Below are 20,102 nucleotides of genomic sequence, written 5' to 3'. Positions count from 1 at the left end.
GGCTGTGATAATGACTGTGATGGTGACAATGAATAGAAAGGCTGGATGTGATGGTGGAGGAGGAGAACGTGAGGTAATAAACTTCTCTGATGGGACTTGTTAATCCTATGTGCCTGTTCCGTGCTCTTATCTGAATCCTCAGGCTTATCGAGTTTGATACCTTGTTTGTTTTGTTCTTTGAGATTCATGCATGTATACAATAAAATATTATACATGCTTCTTCTTTCCCCTTCAGATTTCCTCCATGTCCCCTAACATACCTCCTCTTTCAACTTCATGCCTCATTCTCTTCCCCTTCTTCCTCTTCATCATCTTCTTCTTCCTCTTCCCCTCCTCCTCTTTCTCCTTCTCCCTCTCTTTCCCCTCTTCCTCCCTTCTTCTCCTATTAATATCTTTCTAAGTCAAATCAGTGCTGCCCATATATGCATAGGTGTGAGGCCATCCACTGCAGCATGGGAAACCTACCGGTGGCCAACACCCTAGAAGAATGCCCTGCCCCCCAGCAGCTGTTATCTGTCAATAGCTCTTCAGCAAGGGGGTGGGCCTGAAGGCTACAGTCATCTGTGTTGGAGTTTTGGCTGGCTTGATCTTATAGAGGTAACCACAGCTGCTCTGAGTTCTGAATGTAATGGTCATGCCACATCCAGAAGCCTTCATCTCACAGCACTCCTCTCCATCTTCCAGCTCTTACATTATTTTAGCCCCTTCTGCAATGTTCCCTGAGCCTTGACAGTGATTATTCTCAGCACTTGGACCAGTTGTGAGTCTTTGATCAACCACTACCCACTGCAGATAAAACTCTTCTGGCCAAAGTTGAGTGGCATCTTGATATTTTTTCCTTCTACTTGTAGGGATGAAGATAAAATCTGTTGAAAACCTCCATTGGTCCATTAGGAGAACAGTGTAAAGCATGTCAGAGCTCACTGGGACAGTCCGTTTGTAGAACAAAACAACTTTCCCATCTTTGCTGCCAGGGCTGAGCTGTTTTCTTTGCCAGCCATGTCCACCCTGCTAAGAAGCAGAAGAGATGCCGTAGAGAGGTCTGTAGAGTTGACAGCAATGACTAGTCAACCATGCTTCCTGGGGACAGGCTTCTGGCTCACCCATTTCCTCACCAAATATTTATGTGGCTCTTTCTGTGTGTCAGGCATAGTTCTAGTCTCTGAAAAGATGCTAGTTGAGTGAAACTCATCCTGCTATTGAGATAAGACAGGGGATATCAAAAGAATTGGTTTTGTTATTCAGATAATCTGGTCATAGAAGCTGTGTCTCCGTTAGACTGGCATGGCCAGCAGCTTGGATATTTTTAAAGATATTTGTATACGTGATAATGATATGCAGCTAGAGATGAGAGCCACTGGTGTGTGTACAGGGAACATTGGATGAATCTTGCAACAACCACCACGCTATTGTCATTCTGGAACCCCGAGGATCTTAGGGGAATCCACTGACCACTGTGTCTTCATGAGAAGGACCATTTGTAGATATTATACTGCTGCCTCATCTCCTGAGTAGTTAAGATCAAAGTAAACATGGATATATATAACCTTGGTAAGTAGGTGAGTGAAATGAAAATTGATATTTGAATCAACTAGTTATCATCCCTGGACCTGATAGAGTCAGGTGTCTCCATGGGCACTCAGTGATCTCTGGAATGTTCCAGAATAGGACTAATGCTTTAGATCTGATGGAATGAGACCTCACACATCACAGGATGGAAACAGTCTAGAACAGACAGACAGCATCCCGAATGTCCCTGCCTCCCTTGCTATGTTTGAAATAGTTTGTTCTGCAGTTCGCGAGCTTGGGGAGAGAGCTGCTCTTGTCACAGCACCACAGTGGGCGTGTGAGATCTGTTTCCCTCCCCTGACTGCACAGGCAAGGGAAGCCCAGTGCCAGAGTGCCAGAGGTGATCAGAGACAGCTCTCCTGAGCCCACAGAGGACAGGCGGGGGTAGGGGTGAGTGCATCAGGGACCGCCTCTACCATCAAGGCAGGAAGTGGGAACATGGAAGACTGGGCCATTTGGCGTATCTGCTGTCTCCTGGGCGGGTGGCCAAACTCCCCATCACCTTCTGCCAGTCCATAAAATCACCATAGACAAAAAAAAAAAAAAAAAAAAAAAAAAAAAAAAAAAAAAAAAAAAAAAAAATCAAGGCTAAAAGGAGCCTCATTCTGCAATTGTTTTGCAAATGTCTCCTCATTTCTGTCTCTCAAGAGGATATACAATGTCTACAGTGAAGTGTGTGTGTGTGTGTGTGTGTGTGTGTGTGTGTGTTGTGTGGTACCTAGGATTGAAGTCACAGCCTCATGCATGTTAGGCCAACTCTACTACAGGGCTGCAAGCCTAACCCTCAGTGGTTTTGAAGGTGGAGCTTAATGTACCAAACAGAAATGAAACGTGCAGATTATTAGGAATACACCCATGGTCTCCAGGTCAGCACAGAACAGAGACACCTTCTCATCCATGTCTATTGTTGCATGAATCCTAATAGCCACACTATGGAGTCAGTCTAGGTGTCAATCAACAGAGTTGAGGATAAGTGAGCCTGTGAAGGGCGTTGGTGTTGGTTTCTCACTATAGAACGGTCTGACCATCCCTATCCTACTCTTCAGGAAGGCTCCTAATTCAGAGAGCATGGGCTGGTTTGCAATATACCGATGGGTCTGGATACCCCAGTTTATGAGCTAGGGTAGAAGACCCTCAGGGTTCTGGCAGTTCTCATGTAGTCCACAGGACAGACAGTGAAGAGGAAGTCCCAGACTGTTGGAGGCAAGGAGAGACAAACCTCAGACTCTTCTCAGTTCATCTCCTTCTTCACCTATGGAATTGTGTTAATTATACCCAGTTAGTATACAAAGAAACTCAAACCCAGGAAGATTAAGTGTTTGCCTGGAGTGACATGGTTACTTAGCACAGGGTCAGGATTTGAACTTGGGTCTGAAATGTCCCAGAATCCACAGTATACTAACTTGGAAACTGACTGGTACACACAAAGAGGCATGCTGAAGTTGGAGGTACAGCGACCATTGTTGACTGCCCTGCACTGGAACTGTGAACAGTTTGAGCTGATGAGGTGCTCCAAGGCCAGAGCACTTTGGGGTAACACAATCTCTTGCTGAGACATAACAATAGATCCTGACCCCTGGGTAAACCTCATTTGCTGAATACTTGGTATCTGGCCAACATGGCATGGGGTGAGGGTGGGGTCACTTAATTCTTATACCCCAATGGCAAAGTACAGGAGTGGATCACTTGCCATCCTGGGAGAATCTCTGCCCCTCTGGGATTAGCCCTAGTTCACTAGTGTCCCCCCTAGGGTCAGGCTGTTCATGGGGATATAGGGTAAGCTTTCTGTAGAACATTTAGATTGGCATTAGCTGACAGGCACAAGAATGTAATGAGCAGTACAACTCCCTAGTAAGCACTTTTGCATGTTAACTATGATTCCCACCTCTCTGTATATAGATAATGTGCATGCATATGTGTATTTGTGTATGTGTCTAATATGTGACATATTTGTATGTGTGAGTAGGAGCACACACATGCCCCAGTGGGTATGGACTCAGAGAACAACCTCAGGTGTTAACCTTTGCCTTCCACCATTCTAGACAGAGGACAACATGTAGTTCTCCAATGCACAAACCAGGCTAGCTAGCCCTCAAATTCCAGGGATCCTCCGTCTCCTCCATCTCCCACCTCACTAGAGAACCACTGAGAGTACAGTGTGTACTAATGTGCTTGGCTTGGTGTGGGCTCTAGGGATTTGAACTCATGTCCTTATACTTGCAGGGCAAGCGACTCCACACTGAACCATCTCTCCAGCCCCTTTAGTTATCTTTATACCCACACCTATTATGCTGATGAGGAACTTTCCCCAAGGGCATACAATTAAGTCTGTAACGGAGCAGTCTGACCCCAGGTGTGCACTGTGCTCCATCTATTGGAGTAGGGTGTGAATGGAAGTGTGGAGGTCAGCTTCCTGTTGCCATGACCAAATACATGAGAGGAAGCAGGATTCATGGTTTGGAGTTTTTAACCCCTGGTCACTTGCCTCCATTGTTTCTGGTCCTGAGTTGAGGCAGAAAGAATATCATGACAGGGAGCATGGGTGGAACAAGGCAGCTCACCTCCTGGAAGAGAGAGAGAGCAGAGAGGGGGGCATAGACCAGAGACAAAATATACCCTTGAAGGGTGTGTTCCCAGTGACTTGCATCCTACAGTTAGACCCCTCCTGCAGTTTCCAGCACCTTCCAACAGCCCTCATGGATAAATCTACCCATGATGTCAGAGCTATGCGAGCTTAGTTGTCTCCTGAAGGTCCTGACTCTGAGCACTACTGTGTTTGGCAGTAAGCCTTCAACGCACAAACTCTGGAGCACCTTTAAGGTCCTAACAAAAATGGAGGATCAGCAGAAGCTCATGCTGAAGTGTCTAAGATGGAGAGGAAGGATGGCCAGGCCAGTGTTTTGCACGGATCTTTTCACAGGTAGACTGTGCTGCACTGGCTCTGGGCTGCTGAACTGCTGTGTGTGATTATCTTTCTCCCTGAAGGTCACATTGAAGGAACACGCTCTTCCATCTAGAGAATACCAGGCAAGACTGTACCCGACTACAGCTCTCTTCTGTACATAGAGCATCTCACAGGCAGCCTGGTGATGCTACAATTCACTGCACATGGAGCAAGGAATCTTCGGGAGCCCCAACTCCAGCCACATCTAGCATGTCGGTCCCCACCTCTAGTTGTTCGAAAATGTGTGCATATGTGGGTTGTCTCAAAGATTTACTTATTTAACAATTTCACACATGTATGCCACACATGCTAACCACTCTCACCCCACCTCCCTACCATCCTGTCCACCTTCCCCCGCTTCCCACAAACCTCTCTCTAATATTCATGACTATTCATTTTATTTTGTGACCCACTGAGATTAACTAGGGTCATCTTTGTGATCATGGGTTTTGACTCTGGTTGCCTCAATATTGGGTACACAGCTAAAGACAGTGATTTTTCCTCTCCCGGAATCCATCAATAGCCAATAGCTCAGAGTGAAGGATAGGTCCCCATGAACCCTCCCCCTTTCCTTTACTGATTGTTGATAGGTTCAATCTTGTATGGGTGCAGTGCAGGTAACTCCAGCTGTTGTAACTGCAATCAGGAATTAATGATTTCCAGGACTGGACTGAATGTAGAGAATGGCATTTGCAACCCTTCACCTTGTCTCCTGGCTCTTGTGTTCTTCCCCTCCCGTGTCCCCTCTTCAATGTGTAAGTGATTGTTTAAAGCTGCACACAGCATCAAGGACTCTAGTGCATTCCCTCTTGGGCCCTCTTTGCATCATGGTGAACACTTCCTCTATTCCTCATGGATGCAGTGCAGGAAGATACCAAGCTGTCTTCTGCAGTCACAGTGTGGCTCTGGCGGCAGCATCCTCAGATGTTTCAGTGCCCACTGGAAATTAATGCATGTCTTTGGTAATTCAGTTTGCAACACTTTGGTCCCATCTTAGGAAGCACCCAATGATGTGGGGGGCTGACTACTATAGTTGCTTTCAGATTTCTGTGTCATCTGCTAGATTCTATATGTTCTTGTCTTTTTTGGTTACTCAATGAAGATCTGAGACAGCTTATGAAGCATATAAATTTTCTATGTTCCTCTTCCTATCAATAAAGTGCACACTAAATTTTTGTGTGTATGGGCTGGAGTGATATCTCAGTTACTAAAGATCTTTCCTTGAAAGCATAAAGAAGAACTAAGTTCAGTCTCCCAGAACCTAAAAGAGGAGAAGTTGGATATGATAGTACACACTTGTAACCACATCGATGGGGAGGCAGACACAGGTGGATTCCTGGGGCTCACTGGCTAGCATGATTTCCCTTATTGGCAGGTCTCAAGTCAGTGAGAGACCTTGTCCAAAAAAGCCAAACAAGGGGCTGGCAAAACGGCTCAGGAATAGAGGTGTTTGCTCTCAATCCTCATGACTTTTGTTCCATCCCTGGGACTCACATGGTAGAAAGAGAGAAGTGGATGCCACAAGTTGTCCCTGAACTCCACACATGCACTATGACCTCCATGCACACACCCACTAACCCATTACAAATAACTGTTAGAAAAAAATAAGGTAGATAGTACCTGAGGATTGACATCCAAGTTTGTCCTCTGGCCCCCACACACATGCACACACAAAGACATGCATGTATACAAAGGTGTACATGCTCACAAATATGTGTGTACTTGGGGCTTTGGTCAGAGGAGTGATTTTGTGGAGTGTGTAGGAGTGGGTGGTGATGTTAAAGGTCTGGCTTTGGATGTGACATTCAGAATCCACAAAGCACACAATCTCAGACACTGAATTATCCCCTTGGAGCATTCTGTGTAACCCAAGGACATTCTTCCGGGACTTCAATTCCACACTCATGCATGTCCTTGTTCTCCACTCACTGATGTGTCATGGGCCAAGCCTGCTGCCAGCTGTGGGGACAGAGTGATGAGTACAACAGCTTCTCTGCCCTTGAAGAGCTCACAGCCTTGTCAAGATGTGATTGAAAAAAAAATCCATCAATTCAAGAATATTGGATTCCTCCAAATGCTACAGTAGGGAAAGGATAATTTCCCCAAGCCTTTAAATCTGTTACCCATTTTAATTGATTTAATTAGGTAAAATTCATAGAACTGTATTGCTGGAAGGAGCCCAGAAACCATTTATTTATTTCCACTTCTTCTCTCTGTCTTCAGGCCATGCTGCACTAAGTAATCCACCAAACCCATGCCTTCCAGAAAGAGCAGTGTTTCCAAGAACTGTAGCTTATTGGCCACTGAGATCAAGAAAATGGGATGGAAAAAGTTGACATTCATAGTTACAAAGTATTTCTCTGAAAGACATGACTGGAATCATGGAACCACTCGACACACACACACACACACACACACACACACACACACACACACACACACATACACACACACACGAGTGTACACACAATGCAGTCTCCATAAGTAATACTGCTGAATTGAGGTGGGATTAAACAGAAAATAAAAAGTGCTAAATGAAAATGTGGTTGTAATAGGGTAAGACCACCTTGGCAATTCTTTCAGTTTCCGGAAGAAATAGTATACCCTAGCCTTGATCAGATCCTGTCTTGTGGTAACATAGAGACATATTTTTGTTAAGCTGGCATTTGTTTTATGTTCAAGTGGTGGGCATATGTATGTGCAGGTATGCATATGTACACATGCACATAGCAGTCAGAGGGAAACCTTAGCCTTGTTCCCCAGGAGCCATTTTACCTTGGATTTTGAGAGACCAAGTAGGTTGAGCTGGCTGACCAATGAGCCCCAGGAATGCCCTGTCTCCATCTCCCCAGCACTGGGATTACAGGTGCATGCGCATGCTCAGCTTTAAAACTAAAACGAACAAAAACCATGTGTTCTGGTCCTCACGCTTGCAAGGCAAACACTTCACCAGCTGAGCTATGAGCTCCACTCCCTGAGTTGTCATTTCTGTAGCACATTAACTAGAGCAACGTGGCTTATACATTCACCATGTACTTGTTTTAAATGATCCCTAGAGGGCTGTGACTGCAGATGGGAGGGGAGACTGGCATGAGGCATTCTTGGACCTACCTAAGCTTGGATACTTGGTTGCTGTATGACATTTTAATCATAGGTCTCCCTGCCAATAGCACCAATGTCATAAGACCACTGTGGGAACTAATGAGTTGAGGAGTGTGGGGGATTATATATTTGACAACCCTGTAATCACCTGCTTTGTTCTCATGATTATGTATTTACTTGTGAAGCTGTTAGGATCATAGTGGCCCCTTAGCCCAGTACAAGTTACCAGGGCTTTGTCAGAATAGTGCCTAAGCCTTTGGATATGGTCTCATAAGCTTTTCAATAGAATTTCATCCTTTTTACTTCATACAACAGAGTGCCTTTATCTATTATACTAAAAAAAATACACCCCACAACATGCTTACCTGTTTCCCCTCTCCCTTGCCTTAATTCTTCTACAGTTCCACAGGTCTCTCTCAGTCTCCCGTTCACAGTAGCTGCTCTTTCCCAAGTTCACCTTACATCTGTGATGGCAGAAATCCAGATGTGACTGTCCTGCTAGTCATGATTTCACAAGGTCTAAAGCACATAGCAAAGTGTTCTGTAAATGTTGGCCGATCAAGTGGGTAGATGGTCACACGGATTATTGTCTGTACTGTACTACATGAGAATCTTAGGTTGAAGCTACAGAAGCCCTACTTGCACTAGCTCATGCAAACAGGGGAACTGAGTGGCTCATTTAGCTGGTGCTCTGGGGGTAACCGGCTTCAGGTATGTCAGAGTCCAGGAGCTCCAACTGTGCTCTGGTGCACCTTCCTGTACTTCCTGATGCTCCTTTGTGTCCGTTGACTTCATTTTCATGACATGACCCTGAGGACTAGACCAAATTGTATTATTGGAATGATGTGGATGGAAATGGGTGGGGAAAGGGAATCTAGAGGGAAATTAGAGTGGATGATGATGAACGAAATAGTAAATATGCGTCCTTGTGCTAGCCACAGGCTTCTGAGCGTGAATTCTTCAAGTCTGCATTTTCTGTGCATGTTCCAGAGCCCAGCACAGATCAACAGTGCTTATTTTTATTATTTGTGTATATGTATGTGTGCATGTGTGTGATCAATGTGTACATGTGTGTGCCAATGTGTGTATGCATGTGGAAACTAAATGACAGCCTTAGGTATTGTTCCTCAGGAGCTGTCTACTTCGTTTTTAAACAGTCTTTTACTGGCTTGTAACTTGCCATATCAGCTTGGCTCCAGGGATCCACCTGTCTCTGTTTTTTAATGTGGTTTCTGGGGATCAAACACAGGTACTCATGATTACATGACAAGCTTTTACCAACCGAGTCATGCCCCAAGTTCTTCAGAAGTGTTTAGAATGAGTTGATGTTTTTCTCTGGTTTCTGGAAAAGGGCATCTCTAAGTCTACAGAGACAGACCACACTGCACAGCCTCTGGCCTTACCCTCTGCTTTTCTGTCTTCTTATCTGTCGGCAGGATCCGACGTCCACATTCTTCCAGTTTGGAGCGTCCATCCAGCAGCAAGCCACGGTTATGCTGAAGATCATGCAGGATTATGACTGGCATGTCTTCTCCCTGGTGACCACCATCTTCCCTGGCTACAGGGACTTCATCAGCTTCATCAAGACAACAGTGGACAACAGCTTTGTGGGCTGGGACATGCAGAACGTGATCACACTGGACACTTCCTTCGAGGATGCCAAGACACAGGTCCAGCTGAAGAAGATCCATTCTTCTGTCATCTTACTATACTGTTCCAAAGATGAGGCTGTCCTCATCCTGAGTGAGGCTCGCTCGCTCGGCCTCACCGGCTATGACTTCTTCTGGATTGTCCCCAGTTTGGTCTCTGGGAACACAGAGCTCATCCCCAAAGAGTTCCCATCAGGACTCATTTCAGTCTCCTACGATGACTGGGACTACAGCCTGGAGGCGAGAGTGAGGGATGGTCTTGGGATCCTAACCACTGCCGCATCTTCCATGTTGGAGAAATTCTCCTACATCCCTGAGGCCAAGACCAGCTGCTATGGGCAGGCAGAGAAGCCAGAGACCCCTCATCACACTCTGCACCAGTAAGAAAGGGCTCTTTTGTTGTCTCCCAAAGATGGGTCAGAATTTTGTTGCTTATAAATGTTTGGGTTCACAGTCATTGATGAAAGTATAGACTTGACATACAGAATGTGTATATTTACTTGGAGGAAGTTTGTTTTGATTTTATGCTCATTTCTATTTTCTTCTCTTCCCATCACACTTTAAAAATAATAAGTAACATAATGCTATTTTTTGAAGCAGAATTTCATTATATAGCCATGGCTGTTTTGGAACTTGCTATGTAGCCCAGGCTGGCCTCCATCTCACAACTCTTCTGTAAACTCCAGAGTATTGAGTTTACAAGTAATGCTGTAATACCTGGCTAATAATAATATATTTTAGTGGCTTTCTGCATCTTGCTTTTATTTTCTTTACTCAAAACTTATCTTGGAAACGTCCACTTGAGAATTCCCTTCTGTCTCTTTCCCTTTCTCTTCCTCCTTTTCTCACATCAATCTTTCTATCTATCTATCTATCTATCTATCTATCTATCTATCTATCTATCTATCTATCTATCCATCCATCCACTCATCCATCCATCCATCCATCCATCCATCCATCCATCCATCCATCCATCCATCCATCTATCTATCTATCTATCTATCTATCTATCTATCTATCTATCTATCTATCTATCTATTATCTATTTATATATCAGGTAGACTCTTTGTAATACCCATGCCACATTCTTCCATATTCATACACCATGATTTATTTATTCACTCTTTACATTCGTGAGAATTCAGTTTTTTTCCTAAATGTTTTTTTTTCCTATTAGCGGTTCTGCTATCTCTTTTTGCCTGTGTGCAACTGATTGTCTAGAACTTGTTCTAAGAAGTAGGACTTGGGGATCAACGTGGGCATCTTTAAGTATCCATTGTTAAACTACTCTACAAAACAATGGCACCAATTTATATTCACATGAGAGTTTGTGGAATCATATGATATCTCACATCCTCAGCAGCTTGGCCTGATTTGGGAAAATTGTCCACACTGATGCTCCTGGTCTCCGGCTGAGTTTGAATTTCTTTTCTTCTTATATAGCAAGAATCTTTGTAGGTCATTGGAGATCTTGGCAATCATCACTCTTAAAGCTATATTCCATTTTGCCATATGCCTGTAGCATAATTTATTTAATTGACCCATCATGGTGGGCATTTGAGTTAAATTTTATGTTTCTGGGAAGTGTCATTATTCTTTGTGGCCCATCATCATGGCTCAGCTGCTAAGATTTAGAATTATTATTCAGACACCCATTCTGCATGTTTTTGCCTAATGTTTGATGATGCAATACGTGCTGGATTCCTCATATAATGAGCAGTGTGGTACTGTGATTAAAGACTAGGCTGGGAAGTGATGCTGTTCATGTTCAAATCCTGTCTCCTGCCGGTGGCAGTAGTGCCCACGCCTTTAATCCCAGCACTTGGGAGGCAGAGCCAGGCGGATCTCTGTGAGCTCAAGGCCAGCCTGGTCTACAGAGTGAGACCCAGGACAGGCACCAAAACTACACAGAGAAATCCTGTCTCAAAAAAACAAAACAAAATAAAACAAACAAACACCCCCCCCCCAAAAAAAAAAAACAAAAAAGAAAGAAAGTCCTGTCTCCTTCACATTCTACAGGACATAGGCAATCACTTTACCTTTCTGGGTCTCAAGTGCTTGTCATAAAGTGGTAATAATGTCCCCTGCTTTCTATGTTGGTCATTCTCAAATGTTAGCATGTATTGAGACATCTGGAAGGGCTTGGTAAGGTTCTGGGTCTGCACTCGGAATTTTTATTGTATTAGTAGGTCTGGAGTGAGATCATAGAATTGATATTCTAACAAGTTCCTAGATGGTGATGATATTGCTGCTATGGGGGCCATTCTTTGAAAATCAAGGTTCTGGGGGGTTGTAATGAATATGAAAAGAGGGGATATGATATGTGAGAAGTGCTGCTTCTTACGTGCTGACACCTGCTGACCATTCAATAAGAATCAGAGTTATTAATAAGTGTGGCACCATCCAAGATTGTAGTCAGCGGGCCATGTTGGCTGCCTGCAGAGTACTGCCATTCTAAAACATCTCTGGAAGACTGTGAGTTTGAATCTACTACCTTCCAGAGTTTACCTCTGAAACAGGACCAGAGGGGGGTGTGTGTGTCTGTATCGGTATGCACATGCCATGCCTGCATTTGGGGAGTCAGAGCACAATGTCAGCTGTCAGTTATCACCTCTACCTTGTTTGAGACAGTATCTCATTATTTTCCCACTGTGGTGCCAGGCTAGATGGCCTAAAAGCTTTTGTGCACAGTCCTGGCTCCATCCTCCATCTTTCTGTCAGTGGGATGAGAGATCCTCACATTGTGTCCTTTTATGTGTGTTCCGGGAAATTGGACGTAAGTGCTCAAAATTGTGAGACAAGTACTTTAACCTATGGAGCCATCTTCCTAGCCAGGATGTACTTCTTCATACCTAACGTACACCTGAGAAAAATGGATTGCTGAATTATGAACCAAGCTCCTTTGACAATGCCTCCCACCCTATTTCTAGATAGCCTCATTTAGCATGCTAAATAATCATCCGCGTAGCAGGAAAGAACTCGGATAACTCAGTGTGGACATGGGAGTTTCTTAGGAAGTCAGGCTTGCTGCCAGCCTAAGACAAGGGCTGGGCTAATGAATTCACATTCACTTTAATAAGATGTGCCCTGCAGCTGGCAGACTTAGAAATCTATTATTTTGTGGGAAACATAACTCAATTGTAAGGCAATTGAAATGTAATATATATAGGAAAAGGAATTTGAGCGGGATAATTGCCAAGACATTCAGATTCCTTTCCAGGGACCACCCTAGATCCCATTCTTTAAGGAGAGAAAACAACAAACCCCGAGACTGTGAAGTGTGGCTGTGCTGGCTCCTTTAGATGTATCCGCTTCGTCAATGACATCTCCACCCCAGAGAAGAAACACACCAAGCACAGTAGCGTGGTACCCACTGCCCCTGGAGAGAAACGGCTCGCCAACCACACGCGGGTGGTGGCGGTGACTGTGAGTCCGGTTAGTGGCTCACAGTGGCTACATCCTTCTCTCCTTGCCACACTCCTCTTCCCTACAGTGCTCCTCACAGGCACCCCAGCAAGGAAAGAGTGGAGCCCTGCTGGGTTGCCCTTGTTACACCCTAAAGGAAGTAACTGAGAAGAACTGAGGGCCCTGCATCCTTCTGGCTCTCAGCTGTCATTCCTCACACCTAGAAAATCCTGTGAGGGCTCCTGGAATACACAGTGAGGTTAAGAAGTGGCTTCTGTCTCCAAAGACCATGCAGTCTAATGAAAAGAGGAGAAATTTGTCCCCAAGAATTCACTTTTTACATCTATTTAGTGTGTGTGTGTGTGTGTGTGTGTGTGTGTGTGTGTGTGTGTGTGTGTGCCATTCATTGTGTGCATGTGCAGGTCAGGAGACAGCTTTCTGGGAGTTGGCTCTCTCCTTCCTTTACACGGGTCCCAGGGATTGAACTCAGGCCTTCAGGCTTGGCAGCAAGACTCCTTCCCCACTGTGCCATCTTGCTGGCTCAAGAATTCTTTTTAAAAAAATACTGAAAAAGACAGTGAGTGGTAGAGAATATGATGATGTACTCAGCCAATACTCAACACAGAATGAGGATGGCATGTCACGCTTGTTTGAACGCTTTAACCAACAGCACATTAGTGGCAGTGTAGAAGTCCTCCTGCTGCTTCCCTTTTCAATCTAGCAAGGGGAGAGAATCCCTACAGTGAATCCAGTACATATGCAATCTGTACGTGTGCTCATGTATTTTCACTAACGATACCTGTGCAACCACATGCCCAATCCACAGCTCTTTTCAATGCATCCTAGACACATCGAATGCATTCCAGTCTGCTTGGCTTTAACCTTGTATTTTCAAGATCACTGTGAAGATAATGTCATTCCAGTGCATTCATCTCAGCTGCTGTTTCTGTGTTCTACCACACCCATGCTTCACTGTTTATCTAACGATGCCTGGGTGATGGGCATTTAGGTTGCAGATAAGGACAGGCTCTGGGCATCTGAAGGCAGTGAGCAGATAAGGCTGAACTGGGTACATGAGCTTGCTCAGTGGGACTGGAGACTCTTGAGTTAGAGGTTTCTTACTTTAATTTTTTTATTATTATTAAATTTTCAGCTGGATAAAGCCTTAATTTGCAAAGCATCTTGAGAACAGATAGCTCTCCTTACTTCTACTGTGTAGAAGGGAAGATGGAGACAGTTTCAGTTGAATCCTTACCTGCTTCTCAGGATGGCTCATTAAGAGCAACTTTGGCCAACTGAGATCTCCTTGGGGCTATCGGGTGTTTGACTCTATGGCTCCCAAGTTCATTGATTATTATCTTAGAGTTCCTGCAGTTGAGGTACTGGAGTGATGCACTGTCACCCACGGTGTGCAAGGGGCAGCTTGCAGGGCATAGAGTGTTTCTGATCTTACCATAGACTTGTCTCTGCCCTCATGCTTTCAAATGGTGGGGTGTAGAGAAGGGGAAATGTCTCCATCTTTTAATATTCCTGGTTTTATAGAAGATACTTTGAAAAGAGCAGTCAGCATTTTCCAAAGTTCAAAAATAGCTCAGCCACGTTATGCAACCTCTTCCTTGCTGCTGCCGCAAAGTTATTAAACATCTGCTCCTTCACCAAGCACAGAGCACAGCACACGTAACTCCCAGAATGTGAGGGCAAACCATGACCTGTTTCCTGGTGTGGATCCCAGGCTCTTCATCCCAGTTCAATGCCAAGCTCTGTCCCATTCGGGAGCAGCCAGGGAGGCAGCCCAGTTAGGGGTGTGTTCCCTGGAGTCTGGGCTGCTGTGGCTTGAGCCCCTGATGTGTATCTCCAGACCTAAGGCTTTGGGAGAGCCTCTCAACTCTTCCCCATCTACTTACTCTCTTGGAAGTCCTATGGAGATGAGGAAGGCATGTGACTGTTTGGCCAGTGCCTGCACATGGACAAGCAGATTATAAATGGATGCTGTCATAAGTTGAGCAGCCCTAGTATGAAAATACAAAATCTTAAATGCTCCAAAATCCAAAACTTTAAGTGCAGATAAGATGCCACAAGTGGAAAATTCCACACTGAATCTCTTGCGGTCACTAAAAGGATACTTTTTTTTAGGCCTTGTGTTTAAGGAACATAAATGGGGCTTGGGCTAGAGCTTAGTTGGTCGAGTGTGCTTAGCGTGTAGGAAAGCCTGGGTTTCAATTTCCAGTGAAGCATAAACTTTGGTTGGTGGTAGTGAACACCTATAATCGCAGCACTTGGGAGGTAGAGGCAAGGGAATCAGGAGTTCAAGGTTATCTTTGGCTACATAGTGAGTTTGAGGCTCCCCTGGGTCTCCCTGGGAAAGAAAGGAATGATGGAAGGAAGGAAGGAAGGAAGGAAGGAAGGAAAAGAAGGAAAGAAAAAGAAAAGAGAGGAAAGGAAGGATGACTCCAGGGTTTAGAACGTGGGTCCTAGGCCTGAGACACTGCATTATGTCTACACAAATGTCTCCACATCCGAAGAACTCTGAAAGCTGCAATCCTAGCCCCGAGCATTTCTGAGATCCTCAGCCTGGACTGATGACACACAAAGGAATAAAACTGTGCACAGAGCAGATGAATCTGCTTACCACAGCCCACAAAACCGGTGTTCACACTACACAAAGCAGTGTGAGCCTTTGGCATGCTAGCACCAGTTCTCTGTGGGGGGAGAGACCCACAGCCCAGCACACGACTGTGGGGCCAGAGAGGACTGATTCTACCTTTGGTCTTCTGCAAGGTGTTCGGAGTGGAGCAAGGCAGAGTCCAGCTGGCTAGAGCAGAGGTGTGGGGGGAGGGCACTCCTGGAGTGAACACAGCTCTTCCAGAAGACAGCAGGGTCCAATGACGAAGTGCCCTGTGGTCGGTTTCCAGGCTTCTTTTTGATAGTTTTTAGTTTGTTCTGTTGATGACTCAAGTTCTGCCCCTAACCCCTGTGTTGTCTCTCAGGCCACAAGTGTGGGCCCAGGTGAACTCCCTAGCACACCTGGACTGTGGTTTTATGGGCTGGAGAGAGTTACATCTGCTGTGAGTGTGCACGTGCGTCTACCTGTGCATGAGTGTGTGTATGTGGCCATGCTTACATGTTGGGAAGGGACACCTTTTGGACTCAGGGAAACAGGAGATGAGTGTTTTTCAGACCAAATCTTGTTATAGATTTACTTCAGAAGAAGTGTGTCTGGTGGGGAGAAGGAGTTGTGGTTGTGTTAGCTGTGTAGTGGCTTGACTTTGAACTTATTGTGAATCTACCAATGTAACTTACCAACCCCTTTGAACACTGGCTTTTCTCCTGAAGTTGGCCAGGCCCCCTCTGTCTCTTTATCATCTCTTTCTTTTTCACACACATGTACACACATTCTCTCTGTCTCTGTCTCTCTGTCTCTGTCTCTGTCTCTCTCTCTCTGTGTGTACAGAGCACTATCCATTTATACCTTTTTGCTTTTAGCAGAATTCAATGAACATTTACATGCAAAACACTTACTGTGGCTCCTGACAAGCCCGAGACTTTCTCCGGTACCCATCATGCCATCCATTCTCATCTCACCCACCCTGTGATTTCCACTGGTCATGCTGCAAGCTATGCACAAGGCAGGAGAGAGGGAAACAGCTGTCTGTGTATCTGAATTTCATTGTTTTAAGATTTATTTTGTCTTTTCATCTTGTGCCTGTGTTTGTGTCTGTGTGGGAGTATGTGCACATGAGTGCAGGTGGACATGAGTGCAGGTACACATGAGTGTATGTGCACATAAGTGCAGGTGCACATGAGTGTATGTGCACATGAGTGCAGGTGGACATGAGTGCAGGTGGACATGAGTGCAGGTGGACATGAGTGCAGGTGCACATGAGTGCAGGTGGACATGAGTGCAGGTGCACATGAGTGCAGGTGGACATGAGTGCAGGTGGACATGAGTGCAGGTGCACATGAGTGCAGGTGCACATGAGTGCAGGTGGACATGAGTGCAGGTGGACATGAGTGCAGGTGTACACGAGTGCAGGTGCACATGAGGGCAGGTGCCCGGGGAGGATGCCCTGGAGTTGGATTCATGAGCTGTTACGAGCTGTCTGATATAGGTGCTGGGAACTGAACTTGGGTCCTGTGCAAGAACAGGAAGCACTTTAAACTACTGAGCCATCTTTCCAGCCTCCAATTTTATTTGTTAATGACTGCCTTACAACTTATGTCCTGTGGCTACTATTTTAGTTGCAGGAATGTGAGGAATTCGCATTGGAATCACTCAAGTACATCTTTAGCACGAAGGAGTGGGAGAGACATCCCCTCCTGGTTTTGTAGATTAGTATTTGAAAGAAACTTAACTGACTTTCCTTGGCGCTCGACTTGGCCACCATCTGTGACCTCAACTGCAAGTCAGGCTGCTGCTGAGTCAGCAGCACTCAGTTTCCCTGACAGGACAGGGAAAGGCAGGGCACTTGAGAGGAAGCGAGTCTAACCAGTGTCCAGGAACACTGATACTCCCCCTTCAGCTTTGTCTCCCAAGGAAGCAGAGGAAAGAAAGGTTTAGGGTTTAACGGCCACTGGGAGACTGCACTAAACCTGCTTGGTGTGTTTTTATTTGATAATCAGAACTCTCGCTGTTGGTTTCTTTTAAAATGCCAATAAAAGAACCTGCTCCGTTAATTCTCTGAGCTTGACTGCAGTCAAGCTTCCCTGGGCGAATGTGATAACTCTTTGCAAATATTTATCAGTGGGATCAGCACTACCTGCACAAACATTTCTTAGTGAGCTAGCCACTCCAGAGAACAAACTATCCCGTGGGCCTGTGCTATGTTTCTGACGATGGGGACCGTCAGCTCAGGAATGGGGAAAGTGGCCTAGTAAGTCTTCAAGGGACAGATGTAATGAACACAGGGGTGGGTGCCAAGCTGAGACAAGGTATTCCGCACCAGGCTCTGATGGCAGAGTGTGGATCTAAACAGTGCTGGCCCCATGACCCTGCCTCTCTTGAACAAGTGGCTTAACTTCTCCATTTCCTTATCTGCAAACATGACATGACCCAGAGTATTGGAGGATGGTAGTGACGATGACATGCATATGAACGTCCCAGCCAAGCACTCAGGACACAGTGGGCACTCTACAGGGTACCGCTTCCTGATCTTGTCTCCCTTGGTTGTCTTGCTGGACCCAGGAGGGGCGGGTTGAGTGCTCTGGGTACCCAGCCCTGGAGCTCAGTCAACAGTCTTGTTTCAGCTCTGTCGCTCTTTGTGCCATCTTTCCTGGAACCCAGCCTTCTCTTTCTTGGCTGGAAGTCAAAAGCACCGTATGCCAACCCCGCAATGCCAGTCAATCATTTCCAATTGGCACCCAGTGAATAGCTCGACAAATGGTGGAAACTTGATGTTGGCAACTCAGAAGAAGCAGCCGTTGCCTGTGACTTTACCTTGAAGGGAAGGTGGTTTGGGTTGTTGTTGGGGGCAGGTCACACAGGAGCACAGATACTGTTCAAATTCGCCTAAGGCCAGATGTTAAGTCTTGGAACCTGCACACTTAGAAAAAAAAAAAAAGACACATGGATCCTTTTCCTTCAGGGTGGAGTACTGGAGACACTTTCATTCTGAAACCTGGTCACTTAGTAATATATAGTGATTGCTTGCTGTGACTCAGCTCAGTGAGAAGATAAAGTAAATAAAAGTACTACCTTCATTACTCTGGGCCTGCTGGCAGAGTGCATATCGGGAGTGGGAGGTCTCAATGTGTAAGCACAGACCAGCTAGGAGGCGATGGCAGAGATGGCTACTTAGTGGGAGTTGTAGCTCTGCTTTCAAAAGGAAGTGACTCACCTAGTGCACGCTGGGTACCACGTTAACGAGGCCTGATGAACAATGACGTTATGAAAAGAGACAGTAACCACTTTTTTAGACCTGTACAGCTTGGTGGATGGTTATATCTTTTACTAAGCATGGAAAAGAAGCATTGGGTAGGTAGGAATCAGAGACAGTGTACATTTCAGAAATGCTGAATTGAATATACTTTTGAAGGATTCAAGTGGAAATCTCAAGTAGGCAATTCAAAATGAGTGTCTCAACTCACACCAAAGATACAATGCACAGGGTTTGAGATTATTGATGGCTCTTACAGTTCCCAAATTGAGTGAGATTGCTGTGGTGTTTTGAGTGAGAAATGTTCCTGTAAACTCAGGTGCTTATACACTTGGTCTCCAGCTGGTGGTGCTGTTTGGGGAGGTTGTAGACCTGCAGGAGGTGGAGCCTTGCTGGAAGAAGTGAGTCACTGGAGGTACACCTTAAGGTTTAAAAGCTTGGCCCTATTTCCTGCCTGCTTTCTGCCTCCTGACTATGTACTGTGTGACCAGCTGTCTGTTTCTGCAGCCTCTCCGTCCCACCACAGTGGACTGTGTCCTTAAACTGTAAGACGAAATAACCTTTCCCCCAATAAGTGGCTACATATTAGGTATTTGTTCAGAGCAATGAGAAAATAACTAACACAGTTGCCTAGGGGGAAATGAGAAATAGGAGGATGCGGGTTCAAATTGAGAGGAGCCTGAATGTTAATTAGTGCGCAGAGAAGGAGAGACAGTGCTAGACTGTGGCTTCCAGCTGTGCCTGTTCATGTAGGTATGCTGGCTTCATGTCCGACGCTGTCCTGGAGCCTGGTGGGTGTTTGTAACATCTACTAGGTGCTCCACATTGAGGCAGGTACTGTGACCCTTTCAAAGATGTCTTAACTGTGGCCACTGATGATATATCTGGCTTACCACAACCTAGCAGAATCACACCAGGAATTTTAATCAATACTTGGAGGAAGTAAAAAGTCCCATGTGGTGAACTATCAGACTGCTCTTCTCAGCAGTGAGTCCTTTGAGTCACAGGCAGTCAATTCCATATTGTACTGAGCCTGAGCTAGGATGCAGATGGCAAGCCACGCGCTTGATCTGGATTGATGAGGAGGTGAGAGGCTGTGGAATTGGAGAGGGATGAGGCGATAGTCCCGGAAAGGGAAACAATCTCTGGATTTGTTTCATTGTGGAAGTGATTTGGAGAGCAACTGACACTCCATGAAGCGGTCACATTAAATATCCTTGCTATGGAAAGAGGAGGAAGGTGTGGCTGAGTGCAAAGAGGCAGTGTGCAGGTTGCCCCTGAGTGGGTATCCTGGAACCCTTTTGTTTACACATGCGCTTCCTCCCACGCAGGGCAGAGACCCTCCCTGTCCCAGCCAGGTGGGGGAGCTAGAGAGCTAGGCTGGGTGTCATCACCTGTTCTCTGCCCTTGTCCCTGGCTTCTCTGTTCCCTTTTCTTGCTGTCACTTGGATGCTGCCTGCGGCAGGTGCCTTTGAGCTCTTGTCCAGCTCCTAGTGACACAGAGCTGGCATGGATCCCAGGAATGGAAGAATCACCGTCAGGCCCAATGACACTGGCTGC

At 45.7% G+C, this 20,102-nt stretch overlaps 1 protein-coding gene across 1 annotated transcript in view; it reads left to right on the top strand.

Moving 5' to 3' along the window:
• Positions 1-20,102, top strand: part of Grin2a (glutamate ionotropic receptor NMDA type subunit 2A) — a 445,644-nt gene that overhangs the window by 235,559 nt on the left and 189,983 nt on the right. Inside the window, exon 4 of the mRNA XM_052759440.1 lies at positions 9,052-9,644. Within this exon, the coding sequence (XP_052615400.1) occupies positions 9,052-9,644 (593 nt within the window). The remainder of the gene's footprint in view (positions 1-9,051; positions 9,645-20,102) is intronic.

This window comes from Peromyscus californicus, unplaced genomic scaffold (genome assembly GCF_007827085.1).
Source record: "Peromyscus californicus insignis strain IS unplaced genomic scaffold, ASM782708v3 Scaffold_3__1_contigs__length_106647218, whole genome shotgun sequence".
In the NCBI taxonomy this organism is placed as follows: Eukaryota; Metazoa; Chordata; class Mammalia; order Rodentia; family Cricetidae; genus Peromyscus; species Peromyscus californicus.
Note: the sequence above shows the minus strand (reverse complement) of the source record. Positions and strands in the feature narration are given on the sequence as shown.